The sequence below is a fragment of the Miscanthus floridulus genome, chromosome 2 (assembly GCF_019320115.1).
Source record: "Miscanthus floridulus cultivar M001 chromosome 2, ASM1932011v1, whole genome shotgun sequence".
NCBI classification, from domain to species: Eukaryota; Viridiplantae; Streptophyta; class Magnoliopsida; order Poales; family Poaceae; genus Miscanthus; species Miscanthus floridulus.
In genome coordinates, this window is record NC_089581.1 from 17,821,470 (window position 1) to 17,843,359 (window position 21,890).

The 21,890-nt window shown below is 46.6% G+C and overlaps 1 protein-coding gene and 1 pseudogene across 1 annotated transcript; both read left to right on the forward strand.

The window, feature by feature from the left end:
- Nucleotides 1-2,686: 2,686 nt before the first annotated feature.
- On the forward strand, nt 2,687-6,248 carry LOC136538065 (stem-specific protein TSJT1-like). The gene is made up of 4 exons (XM_066530053.1): nt 2,687-3,015; nt 5,190-5,430; nt 5,530-5,650; nt 5,780-6,248. Exons 1-4 carry the CDS (start codon nt 2,804-2,806, stop codon nt 5,971-5,973), a joined length of 768 nt encoding a protein of 255 aa, XP_066386150.1. The 5' UTR covers nt 2,687-2,803; the 3' UTR covers nt 5,974-6,248.
- Nucleotides 6,249-7,280: 1,032 nt separating this feature from the next.
- LOC136536164 (glutathione reductase, chloroplastic-like) lies at nt 7,281-10,758 on the forward strand (annotated as a pseudogene).
- Nucleotides 10,759-21,890: the final 11,132 nt, after the last annotated feature.

Genomic DNA, 21,890 nt, shown 5'->3' on the forward strand with positions numbered 1-21,890 from the left:
TCCAGAACTGAGCATTGGCGTGCATTGACAAGAGCTCAGATCAGCAAGCTTCTACATGGTATATGAAATGTTCCCTGGATGCCCCATGCCTGGGCCATACAGCAGTCCGGGCAGGAGAAAGAATACAACAGACACATTGAAAGGATGAAGTGGACGAGGCGATCGAGGTGTCGCTGCGCTGACATCATAATCTTATACTGTGAATTATCAGATGGTTGTACCTTCTCTTGTTTTTTTGAGGAGAAAAGGAATCATGTGGGCTGTAGGTGGCAGTGTTTGTAAAGTCTGTACAGGGTAATTTTGGTGGTGCCGGTTGAGGTGGACGATGATGATGCACTGTCTCGATGTTTTGTTTGGGGTTGCGGAAGTAAGGAAAGAGGTGTTAGGTTCATTTTCTCCCCTCCCCCCTAGAAGTGTTGTTCATTCTTTGACTGGGTGTAATTTGAGCACCCTTGTGTTCAGTAAGTCAATTTGCACATACATGCAAGAGTTTTGCTGAACAAAGCGACGGGCCCCCTTCCATAGTTCCATGGTTCGATTGGAAGTCTTATTTGAAGTCAAGTGTCTGGAACTTGGGGAAGGTTTAATGTGTGTACATCCAGCCACCATTTCTCCCATTCGTGATGCAACACTAATTAAGTGTAGCCGCGCTCCTTTTTTTCATCACAGATTAACAAGCGGGTAAGATACATTCCCAATCGTTTCGTCGCTTTTGAGGACCGACACCTCGGATCTGACTGGCTGCGCCGGCAGTCGTATCCTCTCGATGTTGTCTCTGGGATTCTCCATTGGCTGGTAACTGGTAAATTTATCTAGAATTTGCCTATGATCCCGTGATAATTTTGTAGCCGTCTACTCTCTTCATTTTAGATTTTAAGTTGCCTTGATTTTTTTTGGTAAATTGATTTTGTTACTTATCTAGACATAATTTAGAACTTGGAATGGATGGGGTACAAGACTTGCGAGGCACAAAATCGCAGATGTCTCAACTCTGTTCTTGGCACAAAGTCGCAGATGTCTCAACTCTGTTCTTCGCTCTTCGCACCAAAACAGGTGGAGATGGAGGCCCCAATCGCACTGCCACAGTGTTTTTCAGCTGGACAGGTGGCAAAGGCTAGATAGGCACGAGGTGCAACGGCCAGCTGTTGAAAGCATCGCTTCAACCGACAACCGGGTCCGGCTTCACGTTTTGGTGAGAGCCCGAGAGGGCATGATCAGTCAAAGTATGAAAGGCCTCCAGCTATCCACACGCGTCCGGTCTGGGCATTGACTAAGTATAGCATATGGTCAGTACGAGTAGTACTTCTCTCTGCATCTGCTTATTAAAACTTGCACAGCTGGTTATGCGTAGCCTAGTTTGGTGTATACATGATAATACGCGAGTCCTACCCTTCTTACACGTCAGCGTGCGGTGGAATGTTAGACGCAAACTGGATAAGACTTTTTGTGGCTTATCCAGATTCCTCAAGACCTAACTCGCCCGAATCTCCTGTGATATTTTCTGACTTTTTGTGGCTTATTAGGAATCATGTGAAAAAGTGAACGATCATCGCCTCGTTCATTTGGTTGATAAGTCATGGCTGAAAGTACTGTTGACTATGGCTGAAAGTACTGTTGATCTAATTTATTGTGAAAAAAAATACTATTTATTAGCTGAAAAAATACGACTTATAAGCCCAGAACAGAACGCATACAGCTGCTTTCTGAAACAGAATAAAACGGCAGCTGTATCCGCTGGATGCTACCACTAGATTCATCAAACCTCGACCGGTCCGTGATCCAATGCGCAATTAGTAATTTCGTAACCCGAGGGATGCAAGTTCAGTACTACACACCTCTAGTATTTCTAAGCTCTCACTGTGCATAATTTATTTATTCAAAAAACTTGAAAATCACTAGACCCGTTACAAACATGGTCAAATTCTCTTAGATCGCATGATTCTCATACAAAATCGTAGCAAAATTTATCCAAAATCACTTTTCCAAACAAATGTTGATTAACATCTACATGCAGTAGTACTAAGGACAGCGCCAGCATGATGATTAGGAGAGAGAATCAATTAGGGAAAGCATCAATCCAGTGGTCGGCGTCTCGATTTGAGAACTCGATGACAATTCTTCCACGATAGATCTGGAATTCTGGACGCGAACAATGACCTGATAACTTTCAGAAACCGTGGTTTTCTCTCCGCATGTGCTAATCAAAACTCCAGCTGGCTATGGTTAATCTACCATGGTTTATATAGGATAATAATAGAGGCCATTTTACCTTTTTCCACGTCAGCATGTGGTGGAATCTTAAAACTAAAACTGGATATGGATAAGCAAGAAACTTACCAAACTACCCCTAGAATACAAGTTGTCTTGCATCAAAATAATCCATGATATTTTGATAAAAAAATATTCCATGTGATACAGATACGCCTCTACTCTCTGTATCCTATAATATAGTGCATTCTAGGAATTTTAGGACGAAAGAAGTAGTTCACAATATCCGGATCAAATCTCTGTTGACGGGTCATAAACCATATTGCCTTTTACTATGATGCAGCTTATCCAAATTCCTCCGTAATCTCCCCGGAAATAAATAATCGCAAATATGGTTTTATCTACCAACCGACCAAAGGGTAAAATGGGAAACGAAAAAGCCTATATATGTTGACTTGTGTAGGCTTGTGGCATTCAGAGCGTTTCCTTTGCCGTAGCAAACAGACAAGAGAGAGTGGGGGAGACTAGCGGAAGAGGACAGCGCACGGAAAGCGAGGGGAGGAGAGACAGAGAGGTCGCATCGGACGGCGGCGAGATGCTGGCGGTGTTCGATCCCACGGTGGCCAAGTGCCCGGAGGGCCTCCGCAGCCCGCCGGTCGCCGGAGCGGCCGCTGCAGCAGGCGGAGCCGGCGCGGGGGCGCTGATGAAGGGCTTCTCCGACTCGCACGACGGCGCCGTCACCGTCAGCCTGGGCCCCTCCGGTGCGTTGGCCTACTCGGCGGCCAACCAGAACCCCCTCGTCCCAAGGTGCTGTTGTGCTCCCCGGCCCGTGCTCGCTCGCTTGCCGAATATGTGCTTGTGTGATGTGACGCCTCTGCGTGATGCGAAAATGGTTCGTGTTTGTGTGCTTCGGCTGAGATTCGGTTATGTGATCGCTGATAGGATCTGTAGGATGCATAGATCTAGCGGGTACAACCTCTTCTACTTGTGATAAAAGATGTAGTTCATCCTAGTACATGAAAACTAGAGAAACAGAGAGGAGAGGGTGAGACGTCACCGACCATCGGAGGATTTGGCGGAGGAGCGGGAGCCGTCCATGGTCGGTGCAGTGTGGACAGTGGCGTCCGGGGCGGTGAAGTGGTCCAGTGGCGGTGTCGCGTCCCAGCGGTGAAGACGGTGACGCAGTCCAGTGGCGGAGCTTCCCGTCACTGGCTGCGCACCCTCTAGATCGGATTAGGGTACGTTGGTGGGGCGACTTTTGGCTGCTCACGGTGAACCTCGTGAAAAGAGCCGCCGGCCCCCACCTCTGTTTTTATAGCGCAGTGTGACGGAGGCCCACCAACCATGTTGGGTTGGGCGTCCCCGATCAGGACGCGGATCCAAGGGCCTGGACCAATTGGTGGAGATCATCTAACAATCGCTTCCTGGAGGTTGGATTGGAACGGGGTGAAACTTTTTGAGGTTCCCGATGTGTGGTCTTATTTTTCTTTAGATTCTTGAGGCTAGCGAACGATGTGGGCTTCAGGGCTGCAGATGCTTCCCATGCCAATTCGAGGAGAGATTTCTTCCGTTTTTATGTACAGATTTTGTTTTCGTGATGGTCTTGTCTTGTGGGTACTTGGGGCGCTTCTGTGGCGTAGTTGGTCATGCTCTTCTAGTTGTCTAGATCTTCTCCATAAGTTGGTAGAGTCTGCACCGCGATGTTTTTCCAGGCCAAATCAACACGTTTGTGATGAACGCGGTGCGTTGTACGATTTTGAACATTGGGGTTGTTATATGTATTGTTGGTTCATGACTATAAACTCCATTGGGGTTGTTATATGTATTGTTGGTTCATGACTACTGTGAGTTGAGTTTGTGGATTCATGAATGCATTGATTCACACACATCTACACCTCTACACGCTACACCTGATTTAGTGTCCTCCATTTTTAAGTCTGCTTGTATTTACAGTAGTGCTGTTTATCAGGTAATATTGACTGCTAGATTGGATTGTTTTCAAGTAATACCTGGAATCACTTTACTTAAGGGATGCTATTGGTTCTAAAATGAAATTTGACAATCCATCTTACAGCAATTAGGGAAGGAAGAAAGAGCATTCCTAGTTCAGAGTACATTTACAGTTGATGTTTTTTCACCTTATCCTGAGCCATCTAGTCCTATATATCTATGAACTCTAGTTTCAAGTCCAATCATCTTAACAGGCATATATGATTGTTATCCAATATAAAGAGACTTCCAATTATTGTGTGGAGTTGGGTACGGGTATGGGTATGATAACTTTGGTTGAACCTTCTGTATTGCTACTCTCTTTTGCACGCTCTCTATGTTACATATGTTATTTGAATATCTGTCACTGGTACTGTAAATATTTCACAAGAGAATGATGGGCTAGGATGGCCAATAGCATGGCCATGTCTTGTTGACACAACTGAATTACATGTCAATTTGGCACTTGTAAGCATTTGTTCCTTGTCAACCCAAACAGGGATGATGGTGACAGGTGATGTTTATTATTAGGTAGTAACACATAGTTCCAACAATTGAAAATGGTTGTGGACCTGTTGGAAGTTGAGTCCCTTTAAACAAAATGAAAGTGCATTGTACGTTAACCTATTATTAGCCTGCTCAGTTTTGCGCAATACAAAACAGAATTAGCATTGATGGCATCCAAATATGAAAACAGCATGATAGCAAGTCTGCTTTATTTGAAGCATCATGCTATTGGTGCTGAGAAAGTCAATCTCTGGAAGGAAATCTCTCAGACTCGTTTTAGGCTTGCAGGATTTGGTCAACTGCATTGCATGGAATTTCTTTTAAACAAGATCATTTTGACACGAAAAAAGATGCATCGCAACACATACACACTTATCTCGAATCGTGATTGATCCTGGGAGTTCTTTTGTTATTTGGTATTTGGTATATCCCTACAGTTGACCGAATTACATTTAGCTGATTCTGCGCCTTGTTCTCCTGTCCAGGTTGTTTGGTGCTGTGAATGACATCTTCTGCCTGTTCCAAGGGCACATTGAGAACGTTGCCAACCTGAAGCAGCATTATGGCTTGAGCAAGACTGCGAATGAGGTGACTATCCTCATAGAGGCCTACAGGACCCTGAGGGACAGGGGTCCGGTCCCAGCCAGCCAGGTTGTGAGAGACCTCGGTGGGAAGTTCGCGTTCATCCTGTATGACACCCTGTCAAAGTCCACCTTTGTCGCTGCTGTAAGTTCACCTATTGTAATTCAGCCATCACTTCTTTCCTCAACCGTACCTTGTTGAATGTGGCTTGAGCCTTGTTGCAATGCCAATGTTTAAATGCAGGACGCTGATGGCAGCATCCCTTTCTTCTGGGGTGTCGACTCCGAGAATCACCTTGTGTTTTCTGACGATGCTGGGCTCCTCAAGACAGGCTGCGGCAACTCGTATGCGCCATTCCCCAAAGGTAACTACAACAACAGAACACCATTTCTTTTCCAGTCATCCTTTATGCTCAATCATCTATGTAGTACTTGCCATTTTTTTTTCACGAACATGCCTTTCATTCTACTTACTATACATGTCCACCCCTCAGGTTGCTTCTACACCACCTCCGGTGGGCTGCAGAGCTTCGAGCACCCGCTGCACGAGGTCAAGGCGGTGCCACGCGTGGACAGCCAAGGCCAGATGTGCGGCTCCACCTTCAAGGTCGACAGCGAGAGCAAGAAGAAGCAGGACGCTAGCATCCCCCGCGTGGGCAGTGCCGCCGACTGGTCCAACCAGTTCTGATCGTCCGGCTTTGTCCACTATCTTCTTGGTACCCATTAGCCATTACCCCGGCTGCTACGAGGTGCCGAGCTGTGTATCTGATGAATCCTTGAGACGATTTCTGCTACGTTTCTTGCACACTTGTCGAACGCCGTGAGATTCTCACGTCGCGTTATCTATGCTATCGTGTAACTGATATACTAATCATACGGAGTATTCCAGGTGGTGGTAGATGTACTGCAGAATCTATCTCCCGTGTGTTTCAATAAAGCTGAATAAGAGGCTCGATTTGGTTCTGTGGATTTGTGATGCTAATAAGAGTACTTTTGAGTCGGTTTTTAGTTTTTTATTGCATCCTTTTCTTTTTCTTCTCGTTCTCCTGTACTGCATTTCATTACCAGAAAGTATCGCGTTGCCCAAATCTTATTCAGCGCGCGTGCGCCGCGTGAGCTCACGACGCACGGTTCCCTTTTCCAGCAGCTGTGTCCGGTGTCCTTCCATTCCTGTCATTTTTGTCGTCCTCTGTCACAGGTCTGGTTTAGATCGTAAGTTTTTCCGTCTGTCACATTAAAATTTTAGACACATGTACAGAGTATTAAATGTAGATAAAAAAATAATTAATTATATAATTTGATCATAAATTACAAGACGAATCTTTTAAGCCTAGTTAAGCTATGATTAAACAATAATTATCAAATACAAAACGAAAGTACTATAGTGTTAAATACTTAACCCCGATCTAAGGCCTAACTCGGAAACATTGGGCCATAAAAAAAAATCAAAACAATGCGCCGTTTCTTTTCCCCCTTCTCCCTGCTCGGCGCATTCGATTCATCTTCTCCGTCGTTGTGGCCCGGCCTCGATTTGGGGTGGCACCCGCTGACCTCCCCCGTCGACATGGAGGCAGAAGCGTCGTCGACGCCGGTGCAGCCCCCGTCGACGTGGAAGTGAAGGTCTGTCGTAGTCAGCGCGGCCTCGATTTAGGGCGAATTCATCAGTGCTGCCTCGATTCGAGGCGGATTCAAGCTGGTTGAGGGCTGAGAAGCGAGGGGCCCCGACGAATCCGCCGCCCGTCGAGATCCGGTGGCTGCAGACAAGACCGGGAGGAAGGATCCAAACCCTACTACGACGCGACTGCCGACCGCGCCGGTGCAGGACGTCGACGTTGTCACCGACGATGGCCTCCGACGACTCTAGCTCCTCCATGTACGCGCCGCCTCGTCCGCCTGCCCTTCCCCGCTCTTCGCCCCTCTGCTCCCGCTGGGCCTGCGTGCGAGCCGTACTGCATCCATTGGTGACCACCGTTGCGCTGCGAGAGGAGGGAGACGATGGGAGGCCACTGGCTTTGGCATCTCGACGTGCTTCGGCGGCGGCGGGAGGAGCCAGGGGTTGTGCGGTTGGGGGCTGGGGCGTATTGCGTTTCTGACCTGCTGCTGCTGCCTCTGCTGGTCTGCTCAGGCTACGGAGTTCAGACTCAGATAGGAAAAAATCTGATGATACTTTCCTTGGTTCTGCTCAGAGTCCCATTTTTTGATAAATAAATAAATTATATTCAAATCTTATAAAACCAGCCTAAACTTTTACCGGTAAGATGGGAAAACATCTGTCTATGAATATCCTTTACCCTGTCTATTCTGTGTCAGCTATTGATTTATATTCCAAACTAATATGCTTTAGCCTGTCTATTCATGAAATCTGCTTAGTACTTAGCAGTTTTTAGCCTTGAAATATGCTTTAGTTGTTGACTTTTGATTGTATAGCATAATAACTTTTTTTTCGCACCACAGATGTGTGCTTCGTAGATGTGTTCCAAAGAAATTGCTGGTGTATGGATCCAAATACTCTCACGAGTTTGAAGAGTATCGTGGCTTTGGATGGACATACGAGACTGATCGAAAGCATGATTGGAGCAAGCCAATAAAAATACAGTGTTGCAGCACCTAGTTAGCATTTACAGGAATATAAGCCGTGGATAAAGGTTGGGTGATATTTGTATATCAGGTTATGTTTTGGATAAGACTGTTCTCTAAAATGAATACTGTATAAAAAGGTGTGTTTCCTTATGTATTCTTTTTCTTAATGCAGATAGTAGATCCTCATACTGTTAGTGTGAATGGTAAGCTCTACACTGCTAAGCACATACTAGTTGGTGTTGGTGGCCGACCATCGATGCTAGATATTCCCTGGTATAGAGCATGCTATACATTCATATGCCGCACTAGATTTGCCTTCAAAACCCGAGAAAATTGCAATAGTGGGAGGTGGGTATATTGCTTTGGAGTTTGCTGCCATTTTCAATGGCTTAAAAGTGAGGTCCATGTGTTTATTCAGCAGCAGGAAGTTTTAAGAGGATTTTATGAAGAGGTGAGCATATATTTAGAAGAGCAAAGATAGCGTTGGTAATAGATAAAATGTGTTGCTTCTTTGTTTATTTTTTGTCCTCTTTTGGATGCACAGGTTAGAGATTTCATCGCTGAACAAATGTCTTTAAGGGCATCACATTTCATACAGAATAGACCCCCCAAGCTATAACTAAATCAAATGCTGGTCTGTTATCTCTGAAGACCAATAAAGAAATTTTTGGTGGGTTCTCACATGTAATGTTTGCAACAGGTTGCAGACCAAATACAAAGGTAGTAACACAGAGCACTTGCAGTTCTTGAGATTTTGTACATATTGACTCATATTCTAATTCCTGACATAGTTTCAATCCTTGTAGAACCTTGGATTGGAACAGATGGGGGTCGAAATGGATAAGAACGGTGCGATATTGGTAGGTTATTACAATAACTGGTGCCAAGTTTATCACATTTTGTTTGTCGCTCTATAATCTTTGGTGCTTTTGCAACAATTTTGTGCTAGGTTGATGAGTATTCTCGTACCTTATTTGATTCCATTTGGGCTGTGGGAGATGTTATCAATAGGGTCAACCTGACACCAGTTGCTCTGATGGAGGGTGGGGCATTGGCGAAAACTATTTTCGGCAATGAACCTACCAAACCAGATTCCATGTATATATATTTATCATATCATGTCATCACCAAGAATGTTGAACACCACATATTCATGCTGGTTGTCCTGACGACTCATTTGGCTTACCTATCTAGCTAGAATAGACTGAACTTTCTACTGGAAAACATAATTGATCTCACTATTTTATTGTTTTGGGCATTTCGAGGTGGAAATGTTTTTTTTTTCAACAGTATGGTCAGTCTTGCACGAATGTTGCATTATGTGTCTGTGCACCTCAAGTGCTATAGCTAGGAAAAAAATTGGTTAATCCTAAGCCATCTTGTACTTACTTGGATGGTGTAGATCACAAGAGAAAATGGTGCCAGTGTGTGTTTAGGTATGCAAGTTGTGGCTTGACCACTGGCTTCTTCTAGTCAGGGTTATTGTTCACTTTCTAGATGTGCTTATGTTTGACCTGTAGGGTGCCTGCAACTAGTTGAAGGTGATGCCTAGGTGACCTTAGGAAAATATTTAAATTATGGTTCATGGTTGTTCATTTTACTTAGAGCACTTCTATCAGTATTTACATAGTGTCCTTGTTGCGTAACTACAATATTGACTTTTGCATGCATGCATAGATTGTTTTTTAATTAAATACTCAATAAAATTTATTTTAACTAGGAGATTTCCATGCAGCATATTTTAGTTATGCTGCATAAGTATCCTTGGAATTTGGGATCAGACATGAATGACGTGAATCAGGAAGATTAAATTTATTGTCATTCTACTTATGTAGTTAGAGTTAGACTACTTGTAGTAGCATTACCTTTTTATAGTTTCAATTTGCTTATGGTACATAGTTTACACAACAACAACAACAACAACAAAGCCTTTAAGTCCCAAACAAGTTGGGGTAGGCTAGAGTTGAAACCCAGCAGAAGCAATCAAGGTTCAGGCACGTGGATAGCTGTCTTCCAAGCACTCCTATCTAAGGCTAAGTCTTTGGGTATATTCCATCCTTTCAAGTCTCCTTTTATTGCCTCTACCCAAGTCAACTTCGATCTTCCTTTTGCCTCTCTTCACATAGTTTACACAAGTATTCCCTTTTTACATTATCACTTTCTATGTTCAGTACATGAAGGGCGGGCCTGGTGGTAGAGTCTTACCGCCTGTGACCGGAAGGTCCCGGGTTCGAGTCACGGTCTTCTCGCATTGCACAGGCGAGGGTAAGGCTTGCCATTGACACCCTTCCCCAGACCCCGCACAGAGCGGGAGCTCTCGGTTGGGTACACCTTTTTAACTTTCTTTGTTCAGTACATGGTTTACTGGCATTCTGATTATATGAACTTTAGCATGACCTATCACTCGAATGACTTTTTTCTGTATATAATTGTTGCATGTCTTGCCATTTTCACTTGAATGGCTTTCCAAACATTTAAACGTAGGCCTTTACTGAAAATTGGCTAGATTTTTTGGGGCCCAAACTATATACCCTAATATGCTATTTGCAAGTGAAATAGCCTTTGTTGAAAGCGTAAATTAGTATGACATAATAACATGTTTAATTTATTAGTCCCGATAACTAAGAGTAGGATGCTCACCACTTACATGGTTTTCAGGTGCAACAATCCAATCTGGAAGGTCTTCTACAAGGGCATGTGAAGATGGCTACTGAGATCAAGAACCTAGACACAGATTTATAGATGGTAGTGTATGAGAATTATAACAAGTTTATTAGTGCAACTGACACTATGAAAAAGAGGGTGACGCTATTTTCTTACTGGTAGCTCAGACTTCTTCTGTTAATGAGTTTGATGTACAAGTGCTATTATTTTTTTATAGTTGTAACGTGTATTGCTATGTATCTGTGATTTTTTTTTCCACAGGATGAAGACTAACATTGTTCGAATGGAGGCAAATATGGAGCAGCTCCTTGCAAAGGTATGCATTATCTCGTTGTTGTTGTATGGTCGGCTCATTTTTACATGTTATACGCCTAAAATACGGAGGGTTCGTGATGTGCAGTGGAGCTTTTTTTATTCTTACTGAACTTTTGTGGCTGCACCATGCAAGCATTTGTACATCAATTAAATACCATATTTTTAGTATCTAATTATAAAGTTTTGGATGTAGTAATATAAAGTTAGAAATATGTTACAACAAAGTTCGGAAACTTGAAGTGCAAAGTTTAGAATTACAAAGTTGTGAATCTTAAAGTACAATGTTTCAAATGTCCTAGTACAAAGTTTTAAATTTGCTACTATAAAGTTTCTGAATTTCAAAAGTAAAGTTTTAAATTACAAAGTTTTGAATCTTAAATTATAAAGTTCTAAATGTGATAGTATATAGTTCCTGAATTTAAAATGTAAAGTTTGAAATTACGAAGTTTTAAATGTGCTAGTATAAAATTCTTGAATTTTCAAAAATAAAGATTAAAATTATAAAGTTTTAAATCTTAAAGTATAAACTTTTAAGTGCGCTAGTATAAAGTTTTTGAATTTTAAAAATAAAGTTTGAAATTACAAAGTTTTAAATCTTATAGTATAAAGTTTTAAATGTGCTAGTACAAAGTTTATAATTGACAGTTCAAAGTTTATAAATTAAGTGTAAAGTTTTGAATCTAACAGTACAAAGTTTATAATGTGATAGTTCAATTTTTTGAACCTAGCAATGCAATATTTGTAATTTGATAGTTTAAAGTTTATAGATTCTGAGTGTAAAGTTTTGTACTTAGCAGTACTAAGTTTGTAATGTCATAGTTCTAAGTTTATAAATTCTGAGTGTAAAGTTATGAACCTATTACTATAAAGTTTATAGCGTGATAGATCAAAGTATTAAATCTAAAAGTACAAAGTTTGTAATGTGATAGTTCAAAGTTTATAAATTCTGAGTGTAAAATTTTAAACCTAGCAGTACAATGTTTATAACGTGATAGTTCAAAGTTTTTGAGCCTAGCAGTATAAAGTTTGTAATGTCATAGTTCAAAGTTTATAAATTCTGAGTATAAAGTTTTGAACCTAGCAGTACAAAGTTTATAATGTGATAGTTCAAAGTTTTGAACCTAATAGTATAAAGTTTGTAATGTCATAGTTCAAAGTTTATAAATTCCAAGTGTAAAGTTTTGGACCTAGCAGTACAAAATTATCGATTAAAGTTTTGAACCTAGTAGTATAAAGTTTATAATGTGACAGATCAAAGTTTTAAATCTAACAGTACAAAGTTTGTAATGTGAAAGTTCATAGCTTATAATTTCTCAGTGTAAATTTTTGAACCAGTACAGAGTTTATAACGTGATAGTTTAAAGTTTTGAATATAGGAGTACAAAGTTTGTAATGTCATAGTTCAAAGTTTATAAATTCAGAGTGTAAAGTTATGAACCTATTAGTAGAAAGTTTATAATTGATAGTTCAAAGTTTTGAAACTAGCGGTATAAAGTTTGTAATGTGATAGTTTAAAATTTATAAATTTTAGATGTAAAGTTTTGAACCTAGCAGTACAAAGTTTATAATATAACATGTTAAAGTTTTGAACCTAACAATGCAAAGTTTATAATGGAAGTCTAGAATCAATTTTACAATTTTGCAGTATTCATACTTTTTTTACATACACAAACGTAAAAGTTAATATAACTTCATGCATTTTTAATCTGAGTACCTTGTCTTTTTTTTTTCAGGGTATTAATGGCAACTATTTAGCACTGAAAACAGAAGCCAAGCTTTATATTTGCTATCTTTAAAGATATATATATCTCGATAAATAAGATATACTTTTTTTTTAGTTTTTTTGTGCCGGTAACCTTGCATGTCTTTAATGAATCATTTTTTATTTTTATATATAGGTTGAATCATTAATCTTAAACGAAGTATTATGGAATATACAATTGTATGAATTTTGAAAAGTAGTACTTCTGTATTTATCTGGTTTTCAAACCATCTCCCCGCCCTTTTTCATCTCTCACGTACCTGCTATCCCGAAAGAGAAATAAAAAGCTCGTAGAATTCAAATTGGCCCATCGGCCCAGAATCTAGATAGGAGAAACGTATTAATGGGCTAATTTTAGAGTGGTAAAAAAAAACTAGATATGAGAAGAGAGAAACATCGGTAGCTGAGGTTACGTGGGTGCGCTATTATTCTTTTGAGTGCGCACGCGTCAGAAACCATTCGAGCCACGCGCGCCGACCAATAGTCCCGATCACGTTGGGCTGTGTCTGCCTGGCGGTTACCGTAACCGTGGGGGCACTTGGGCAACTGGGGCACTGGTCATACGACTGTTGGGTCCAGCTCGGTCCGTGACAACCATTGGACAATACTGCATGGACTCTACACATGTTTTGTTTGCATGTGTGCAACTGTGCATGTGCTCAAAGATATCTAAGACTGCCTTCAACAGACTACGCATCCCATGACCCATACCCAAAATGCGTCGTATACGGGGAAAAAACATCATCCAACGGACTACGCAAACAGATTACCTATTTTGCGTCAACGGTAAGAGGCAACCCAAAACTGCGTCGCCTTCTCCCCGCTCTCCTCCGACGCCGCCCTCTCCCCGCACTTCCCTCCCGCGCTCGCGAACGCCGGCGCCGGCGCGCTGGACCTGTCCTTCACCTCCACCGCCTCCGCCTCCACCTCGCCCTTCACCACCGCCGCCACCTTCAGCGCGCGGAGCTCGCTGTCGCTGCCGTCCTTCTCCTCCTCCACGTCGCTCTCCCCGCACCTGCACTCCTCCTCCGCGTCCCCGCACTGGGCGCACCTCGCCGCGGCGCGCGCTGCCACGCCCGACGTCGTGCTCCGCCTCGCGCACCTCCACCTTGTCCGCGAGCTCGGCCACGGCCACCTCGCGCTCGTCTTCCTCTAGCAGCAGGGTTCACGCGCCCCCGCGTGGGTGTCGTGCGCTCCGGCGGCGGGGGCCCTGCAGTGGCGCCTGAAGGGTCGAGATGGCGACTAGAGGGGGGGTGAATAGTCTTTTCTATGACTTAATCGCGTCGGCTAACCGATACAAATGCGGAATTAAAACTATCGGTCTAGCCAAGACTATACCCCACTATATGTGTTCACTAGCACCTTGCAAAGATAATAAATATGCAACAAAGGTGCCGGGCTAGCTAGAGCTCTCCTAAACAATTCTAGGAGCAGGGTTACACAAACCTATGCCACTAGTACTTTAAGCGACAAGGGAGCTCCTACACATGCTAGTAAGCAAAAGCACAAAGCTAACGATGCTCACTAGCAATGCTCAATAACAAGGCAATCAATGTCTAATTAGAGAGCGCAAAAACTTAGCTACACAAACTAAGCAATGTGACTAACAAGGTTACTAAAACCAAATTAGCCACGCAAGGGAGCTACTTCTATGCTACACAAGCAAGAAGGTAATTAGCAAGCTACACAAGCTATCTAATTACAAGAGCAACAACACAAGCTTAATGTATATGAATGTAAACGCAAGCTTGTGTAACGGGGATGCAAACCAACGGGAAGAACAAGGTTGACACGATGATTTTTCTCCCGAGGTTCACGTGTTTGCCAACACGCTAGTCCCCGTTGTGTCGACCGCTCACTTGGTGGTTCGGCGGCTAATTAGCATCACCCGCTAAGCCCGCACGTCGGGCGCCGCAAGAACCAACCCCTTGAGTGAGGGTAGCTCAATGACACGCTTTTATTAGAGTTGCTCTTCGCGGCTCCCGCGGGGCGAGCACAATGCCCCTCACAAGCACTTCTCCGGAGCGCCGCACAAGCTTCTTGCGCGCTTCGACGGAGACCACCACCAAGCCGTCTAGGAGGTGGCAACCTCTAAGAGTAACAAGCACCACCGGCTTGCAACTCGATCACCTAGTGCCACTCGATGCAACCTCACGATGCAATCGCACTAGAATCGCTCACTCACACAATCGGATGATCGCTATCAAGTATGTGTGAGATGGAGGGCTCCTAAGCACTCTCAAGCATGGACACAAAGTCCCCCAAGGTGCTCAGCACCAGCCATGGCCGAAGGCCACTTCTATTTATAGCCCCAAGGGCTAAACTAGCCGTTACCCCTTTACTGGGCAACGTTCGGGCCGACCGGACGCTCCGGTCGTGTTGACCGGACGCTGGACCTCAGCGTCCGGTCGCTCGCAGACGACCACGTGTCCCGATTCCAACGGTCACTTGACCTGACCGGACACTGAACCCCCAGTGTCCGGTCGTTTCCAGTAAGCTCCCGAGCATGACCGGACGCGTTCGGTCGAACGTGATCGGACGTAGCTAGCGTCCGGTCACACTCCAGTTACTGCGTCACCGTACGTTAGCCTGACCGGACGCAGCCTTCCAGCGTCCGGTGCATTCAGATCCAGCGTTCGGTCAGTTGACCGACGCCGGCATCTTCGCAACCAACTCGTTTTCACTTCTAACTTCTTTACCCTTGCTCCAATGTGCTAACCACCAAGAATTTGCATCCGACGCAATAGAAAATAGGCATTTCATTTTTCCGAAAACACCGAATCCCGTCTCGCAAGCTCAGCGGGAGAGAGAGAGGGACCCAAACCCATCTCACCCCTACAAACACCACCTCCTTTGTAAATGTGCCAACACCACCAAGTGTACACCACCATGTGTATATGTGTTAGCATTTTCACAATCATTTCCCAAAGGATGCTAGCCACTCAACTTGCCACACCACTCGATTCTAGCGATAATGCAAAGTTAGATCACTCGAGTGGCACTAGATGACCGATATGCAAACAAGTTTGCCCCTCTTGATAGTACGGCCATCTATCCTAAACCCGGTCATAAACTTCTCTACACACCTATGACCGGTGAAATGAAATGCCCTAGGTTATACCTTTGCCTTGCGCATTCCATTCCATCTCCTCCAATGTTGATGCAACACATGCACCAACACGATTAACAATGATATGATCCACTTCATATCATCATATGATCATATTGGTTCATCGATCTTGACTCTACTTGCTCTTCGCCGTTGCCATCGTCCATCGGTGCCAAGTCTTGCTCAAGCTTCACCGCCACGTGGTCCATCACTCCAAGGCCTTCGACTTGCCCTTCACGCTTGCAACCGGTCCATCAAGCCAAGTCTTGTCTTGATCTTCTCCACCTTGATCACATGACTCAATGTCATGTCTCATGTGCATTTAAGCTCCTTCATCATCACATGTGTGAGCTTTGCAACATCTCCAAGCCATTTTCACCTTCATGGCATATGTTGCTCACACACATGTACCTGTGGACTAATCACCTATGTATCTCACATAAACACAATTAGTCCACCTAGATTGTCACTCAATTACCAAAACCAAACAAGGACCTTTCAGCACCGCGTGCCTCGACGGCGTGCTTCGCGAGCTCCGACAGCGGATCGAGGCGGTACGAGGCACATCGAGGCAGACCGAGGCACATCGTGGCATATGCGACGGCGCGCGGCCGGATCCCTCCTTCCTCGGCCAGATCCGGCATGGAGGCGAGCGAGGAGCCAGAGTGGAGGCGGGCGGCGCTTGGCGGGGAGAGAGGCGGGTGGCGCTGTTGGAGTTCGTCGGTTTGGGTTGCGTTTTTTCTTCGCTATGCGTGACCCAAACGCTCATGTTTGGGTCGGCTCTGTTGGAGATAGTCTAACAAACCATAGACACAGTAGAAATTCACCCTAAGTTGGGATAGAAATTCAGTCAGCCCGTGCATATCACTTGACCCCAGTATAGAAATGCATCACTTTAAGCCGTTTCATTCCTCTTATCTGAACATCTACATGTCTGACATGAATTCTACTTTATTTCCACTGTAACTTTCACATTCGAACTCTAAATCGGACCAACCATCACCCTGTTCGCTCGATCATTTCTGTGGCTTATAAGTCGGCTGATGCTGTTTTGTTGTGAGAGAAAAACACTGTATCACGGCTGATAAGCATGGCGAATAGGGTGCATGTCTATTTCGATCGTTTGGTTGAGAGCTCCATCATGGTGAACTCAAATCTATAGTTTGACTACATCCTCTTGGTTCAAGCAGTTCTTTATCTCTCTTCTTTCAGCTTTGTTCTAAGCTACTCCCTCTGTCCAAATTACAAGTCGTTTTGACTTTTTTTTGGAAGTAAGTATTTTGAGTGTCTTTTTTTAATAGGAGTATCTTGAGTGTTAACAGCGTGGAGCCCTACGAGTGGGCTTGGGCTGAGAGTCTGGCCCAGCTAGTTTGCTCGGCCCATATCACTTCCCGAACCGGACCAGCGGTCCAGTGCACACCAGTAGCCCGATCGGCTGGGGCTGGCTGGCTGGGCTGGCTTGCCAGCCCCCTCACAAGATACTATTTACATGAACTAGCCAGCCATACTTTTCTCTCACGTAAACGAACCAGCAACGATACGAACCAGCCAACCGAACAGGAGACCGCGGTGCCGAACGTAAACGCGTCCCAAGTCTGAAGACTACGAAGTGCTTGTTCGGCTGGCTGTAAATTCTGTATTAGGACTTATAAACCAGCGAATAAGGGGTGTGTCGGTGTTTCAGACCGGGGGGTCCTCAACCAACTAGTGAATTTGAACTGCGTGCCCCTAGTCCCGGATGGTGATGCAAAGAGACACAAGGTTTATACTGGTTTAGGCAATCGGTGCCCTACGTCCAGTCTGAGAGATCGATCTTGTATTCCTTGCACCAAAGTGCTTGTAGTAGGGGGTTACAAGCTAGGTGAGAGAGGGAGCCAGTCCCAGGTCTCGGTGAGGTGTCATGTGGGCCGTTTGAGACGTTGCTCTCAGGCGGCTGGGATGTGTGCGTGTGTGTGTGTGTTACAAGGTGTTCCTCTTTTTTCCGTCCAGTCTGCGCGTGAGGACCTGCATGGTCCCCAGAAATGGCCCTGGCTGCCCCCTTTTAAGGAGGGAGCTAGGAATACATGAGAGAGCTACATGTGGAGCCTTTAGAAGGAAGATCTAGTACTGTGGCCTATTCCTGTAGCAGCACAGTGTCAGGAATGGCAATTGGTACTTGATCACTGGTGCGTCGTGCCTGCCATGCCCGAGGCTATTGAAGTCATAGGGGTCCTCGTTGATGTCTAGTCAGCATGGCCTCCACTGTAGGTGACATGCCATGCCTTGTGAATTTTTGACTTGGTGGCGCGCTGAGGCCTAGCAGGTGTTTGTGGCTGACTGCGCAGAGGCCTAGGAGGTGACCTGAGTATGATGCGGGGGCCTCAGTGGTTAGCATCGTACCCGGTTTAGGTGGAAAAGTGCAGGGCATGTGGCTGCAGGGCATGGTAACCCCTGCACCATCAGTAAGGGATGGTAAAAAGGAGACTTGACCGTTGTCCCATCGCTCCTGTTGCTGTACCCTACCGATCGTGGCTGATGTAGTGGGTGCATTCAGGCGCATTAAATGGATGGGACAGCCTGCCAGAGGGACGGCCTCGGCGAGAGGGCCTCGGCGAGACGGCCTCGACGGGGCGAATCGGGGAATCGGCCTCGACGGGGCGAATCAGCCTCGGCGAGAGGGCTTCGTCGGGGCGAATCGGAGAATCGGCCTCGGCGAGAGGGCCTCGGCGCGGGGCGAATCGGCCTCGACGAGAGGGCCTCGGCGGGGCGAATTGAGGAATCGGCCTCGGCGAGAGGGCCTCAGCGAGACAGCCTCGGCGGGGCGAATCGGGGAATCGGCCTCGACGAGAGGGCCTCGGCGAGACGAATCAGAGAATCGGCCTCGGCGACAGGGCCTCGGCGACAGGGCCTCGACGGGGCGAATCGGCCTCGGCGAGAGGGCCTCGGCGAGACAAATCGGAGAATCGGCCTCGGCGAGAGGGCTTCGGCGGGGCGAATCGGCCTTGGCGAGAGGGCCTCGGCGAGAGGGCCTCGGCGAGATGGCCTCGGCGGGGCGAATCGGAGAATCGGCCAAGGCCTTGTGGTTATCCTTCGGCTTTGATATTTGTAAGGTCTAAGCAATCTTTTCGATTCTTGCTTAGGGTACCCCTTTTTATGGTATCCGACAGTAGCCCCCGAGCCTCGGGGGGAGTGCGAGCACTCTCCTTGAGGGTTTGTCGAGACTTGGCTTGCAGCTGCTCCCGTCGGGATTGTGTTTTGTTTTTTGAGGTTCCGATGGGTGCGCGCGAGCACACCCGCCGGGTGTAGCCCCCGAGGCCCTAGAGGAGTGGATTTACTCCTCTAGGGGCTTTTTTCCTATTGAGTGAGGAGTTTATTACGTTTGCCGGGCCTCTGAGTGCGAGTTTGGGTTGCTGGGCTTCGGCAAGGTTGCAGGAAGAGCCCCCGAGCCTCTGCACGAAGCGAGAGGGCGATCAGGAGTTCCCCTGGCTTTTTGTGCGACCCTCGGACCTCCCTATCGGTCTCGGACATGATTTACGTCGTGGTAGAGGATGATGAGAAGGCCGAGGAGGAGGTGATGAAGCTTGGTGGAGGCGGCTGAGGCCCCTGGCACGTCGCTGACCCGGCTATTCAAAGAGGAGGTGGCTCCTCCTACGCCGTCCATCGACGCTGGCGACCCCGTATTCTGACCTGGGTCAAAGGGGTCATGTAATAGATTAGGACGTACATCATTGTACCATAACATTTGTGGCCGTCGAGGCCTTTCAGTACTTGTGTATATATGCATCTTAATCGTTTTCTATTATGTTTCCTAGCCCTTGCTCTCTGCTCCGTTTCTAAACATATCACTTGCGAAAAACTTCCTCGGAGCCCAAGCTGCCCCTCTAGCAAAAGGTGGTGAGGGAGTTGCCGTAGCCCAAAGGCGTAGGCAGTCTCGCGGCTTGACCGGCCTTTTGGCCTCGAGGCATACTTTCGGTTCTTAGGTTTTTTACAATTGATTTGTCAGAGTGCGCGAGAGAGTTCAGCGTAGGAAATTTTTCGAAAAGACAACTAAAAAACGGTGTCCCCCTATCTCGTTTTTAGACAAGTCCCTTGCAAAAACTTCCTTGGAGCCTAAGCTGCCCCTCGGGTGAAAGGTGGTGAGGGAGTTGCCGTAGCCCAGAGGCGTAGGCTGTCTCGCGGCTCAGCCGGCCTTTTGGCCTCGAGGCAAACTTTTGGTCCTTAGGTTTTTGCAAGTGATTTGTCAGAGTTCATGACAGAGTTTGGGATTAGGGGGGGAGGTTCCCCCCTAGCCCCCGAGGGAGGCTCGGTTCTGCAGAGGCAGAGTCGAGTCTCCCCCCTAGCATTATCGTAACGCCGAACCCGTACCGATGGGCTCGGGGGGTTCCTCGAAAATTTAGAACAATTAAAGAACGCTTCTTTATTGTATTTTGAGGAAAATTGTATGACGCTTGGGAATTTAAGGGTAGAAGCGATGTATCTGTTCTATGTTCCAAGTGTTGGTGAGGATTTCGCCCTTCTTGTAGGCTAGCTTGTAGGTCCCGTGCTTTAGTACTTGGGCGGGCCACCAACTTCCAAGTCATCGATGAGGTCACTGGCCTTCCTGGACTTATCCTTGATGTCGTCCACACCGGCCTCGACGGTTCACCCGATGTGCTCGCCCAAGACCTGGGTGGTGCACCGCTAGTACATGGCCCCTGCATTTTTGAGACTGAATGGCATAGTCACATAGCAGTACATGTCGAATGGGGTGATAAAAGAAATCGGCTCCTCAGGAGGTGGCGGGGCAGAGCTTGATGGTAGGACGTCGCTCCGCGCCACCAGCGTCTTTCCCCTGCCCAGGCTTAAGCTATATAGGTCCCTAACCAGAGACTCTGTACCAACAGCCGGGCATAGGATGCCGACGGGGCGTCGCTGCATGCCGGCGGCGTTTCGCCCATGTCCAGGCTCAAGCAAGTCAGGTCCCCAACCTGGGACCTTGTACCAACAGCTGGACATGGGGTGCCGGCAGAACGCGGTGCGCCACCATGAGCTCGCGCGGTGTCGGGGTGGTCCTACCCGCGTTGCGCCTGGCGATCGTGACGAGAGCGGTGGCTTGGGAGCCGCCCACGCCTAGGCTGCTGGTGCGTGATGTCGTCGTCGGTTGATGGGGCTCTGGGTGGGAGGAGTACCACGTCGTACTTGTATCCTAGAGACATGAACTCTAGGCTCCCAAACCAGATCATTAGGCCGAGATGTAGTGGTCATATGGGGTTTGCCATTCGGGACTTGTTGGGATGATTAAGCTTACACGCAGTATACCCCTACCTGGCGCGCCAACTGTCGGTGTTTCGGACCGGGGGGTCCTCAACCAACTAGTGAATTTAAACTGCATGCCTCTAGTCCCGAATGGTGATGCAAAGAGACATAAGGTTTATACTGGTTCAGGCAATCGGTGCCCTACGTCCAGTCTGAGAGATCGATCTTGTATTCCTTGCACTGAAGTGCTTGTAGTAGGGGGGTTATAAGCTAGGTGAGAGAGGGAGCCAGTCCCAGGTCTCGGCGAGGTGTCGTGTGGGCCATTTGAGACGTTGCTCTCAGGCGACTGGGATGTGTGTGTGTGTGTTACAAGGTGTTCCTCTTTTTTCCATCCAGCTTGCGCGTGAGGGCCTGCATGGTCCCCAGAAATGGCCCTAGCTGCCCCCTTTTATAGCTGTAAGGAGGGAGCCAGGAATACATGAGAGAGCTACACATGGAGCCTTTAGAAGGAAGATCTAGTACTGTGGCCTATTCCTGTAGCAGCACAGTGTCAGGAATGGCAATTGGTACTTGATCACTGGTGCGTCGTGCCTGCCATGCCCGAGGCTATTGAAGTCGTAAGGGTCCTCGTTGACGTCTAGTCAGCATGGCCTCCGCTGTAGGTGACATGCTGTGCCTTGTGAATTTTTGACTTGGTGGTGCGCTGAGGCCTGACAAGTGTTTGTGGCTGACTGCGCAGAGGCCTAGGAGGTGACCTGAGTATGATGCGGGGGCCTCGGTGGTCAGCATCGTACCCGATTTAGGTGGAAAAGTGCAGGGCATGTGGCTACAGGGCTTGGTAACCCCTGCACCGTCAGTAAGGGATGGTAAAAAGGAGACTTGACCGTTATCCCATCGCTCCTGTTGCTGTACCCTGCCGGTCGTGGCTGACGTAGTGGGTGCATTCAGGCGCATTAAATGG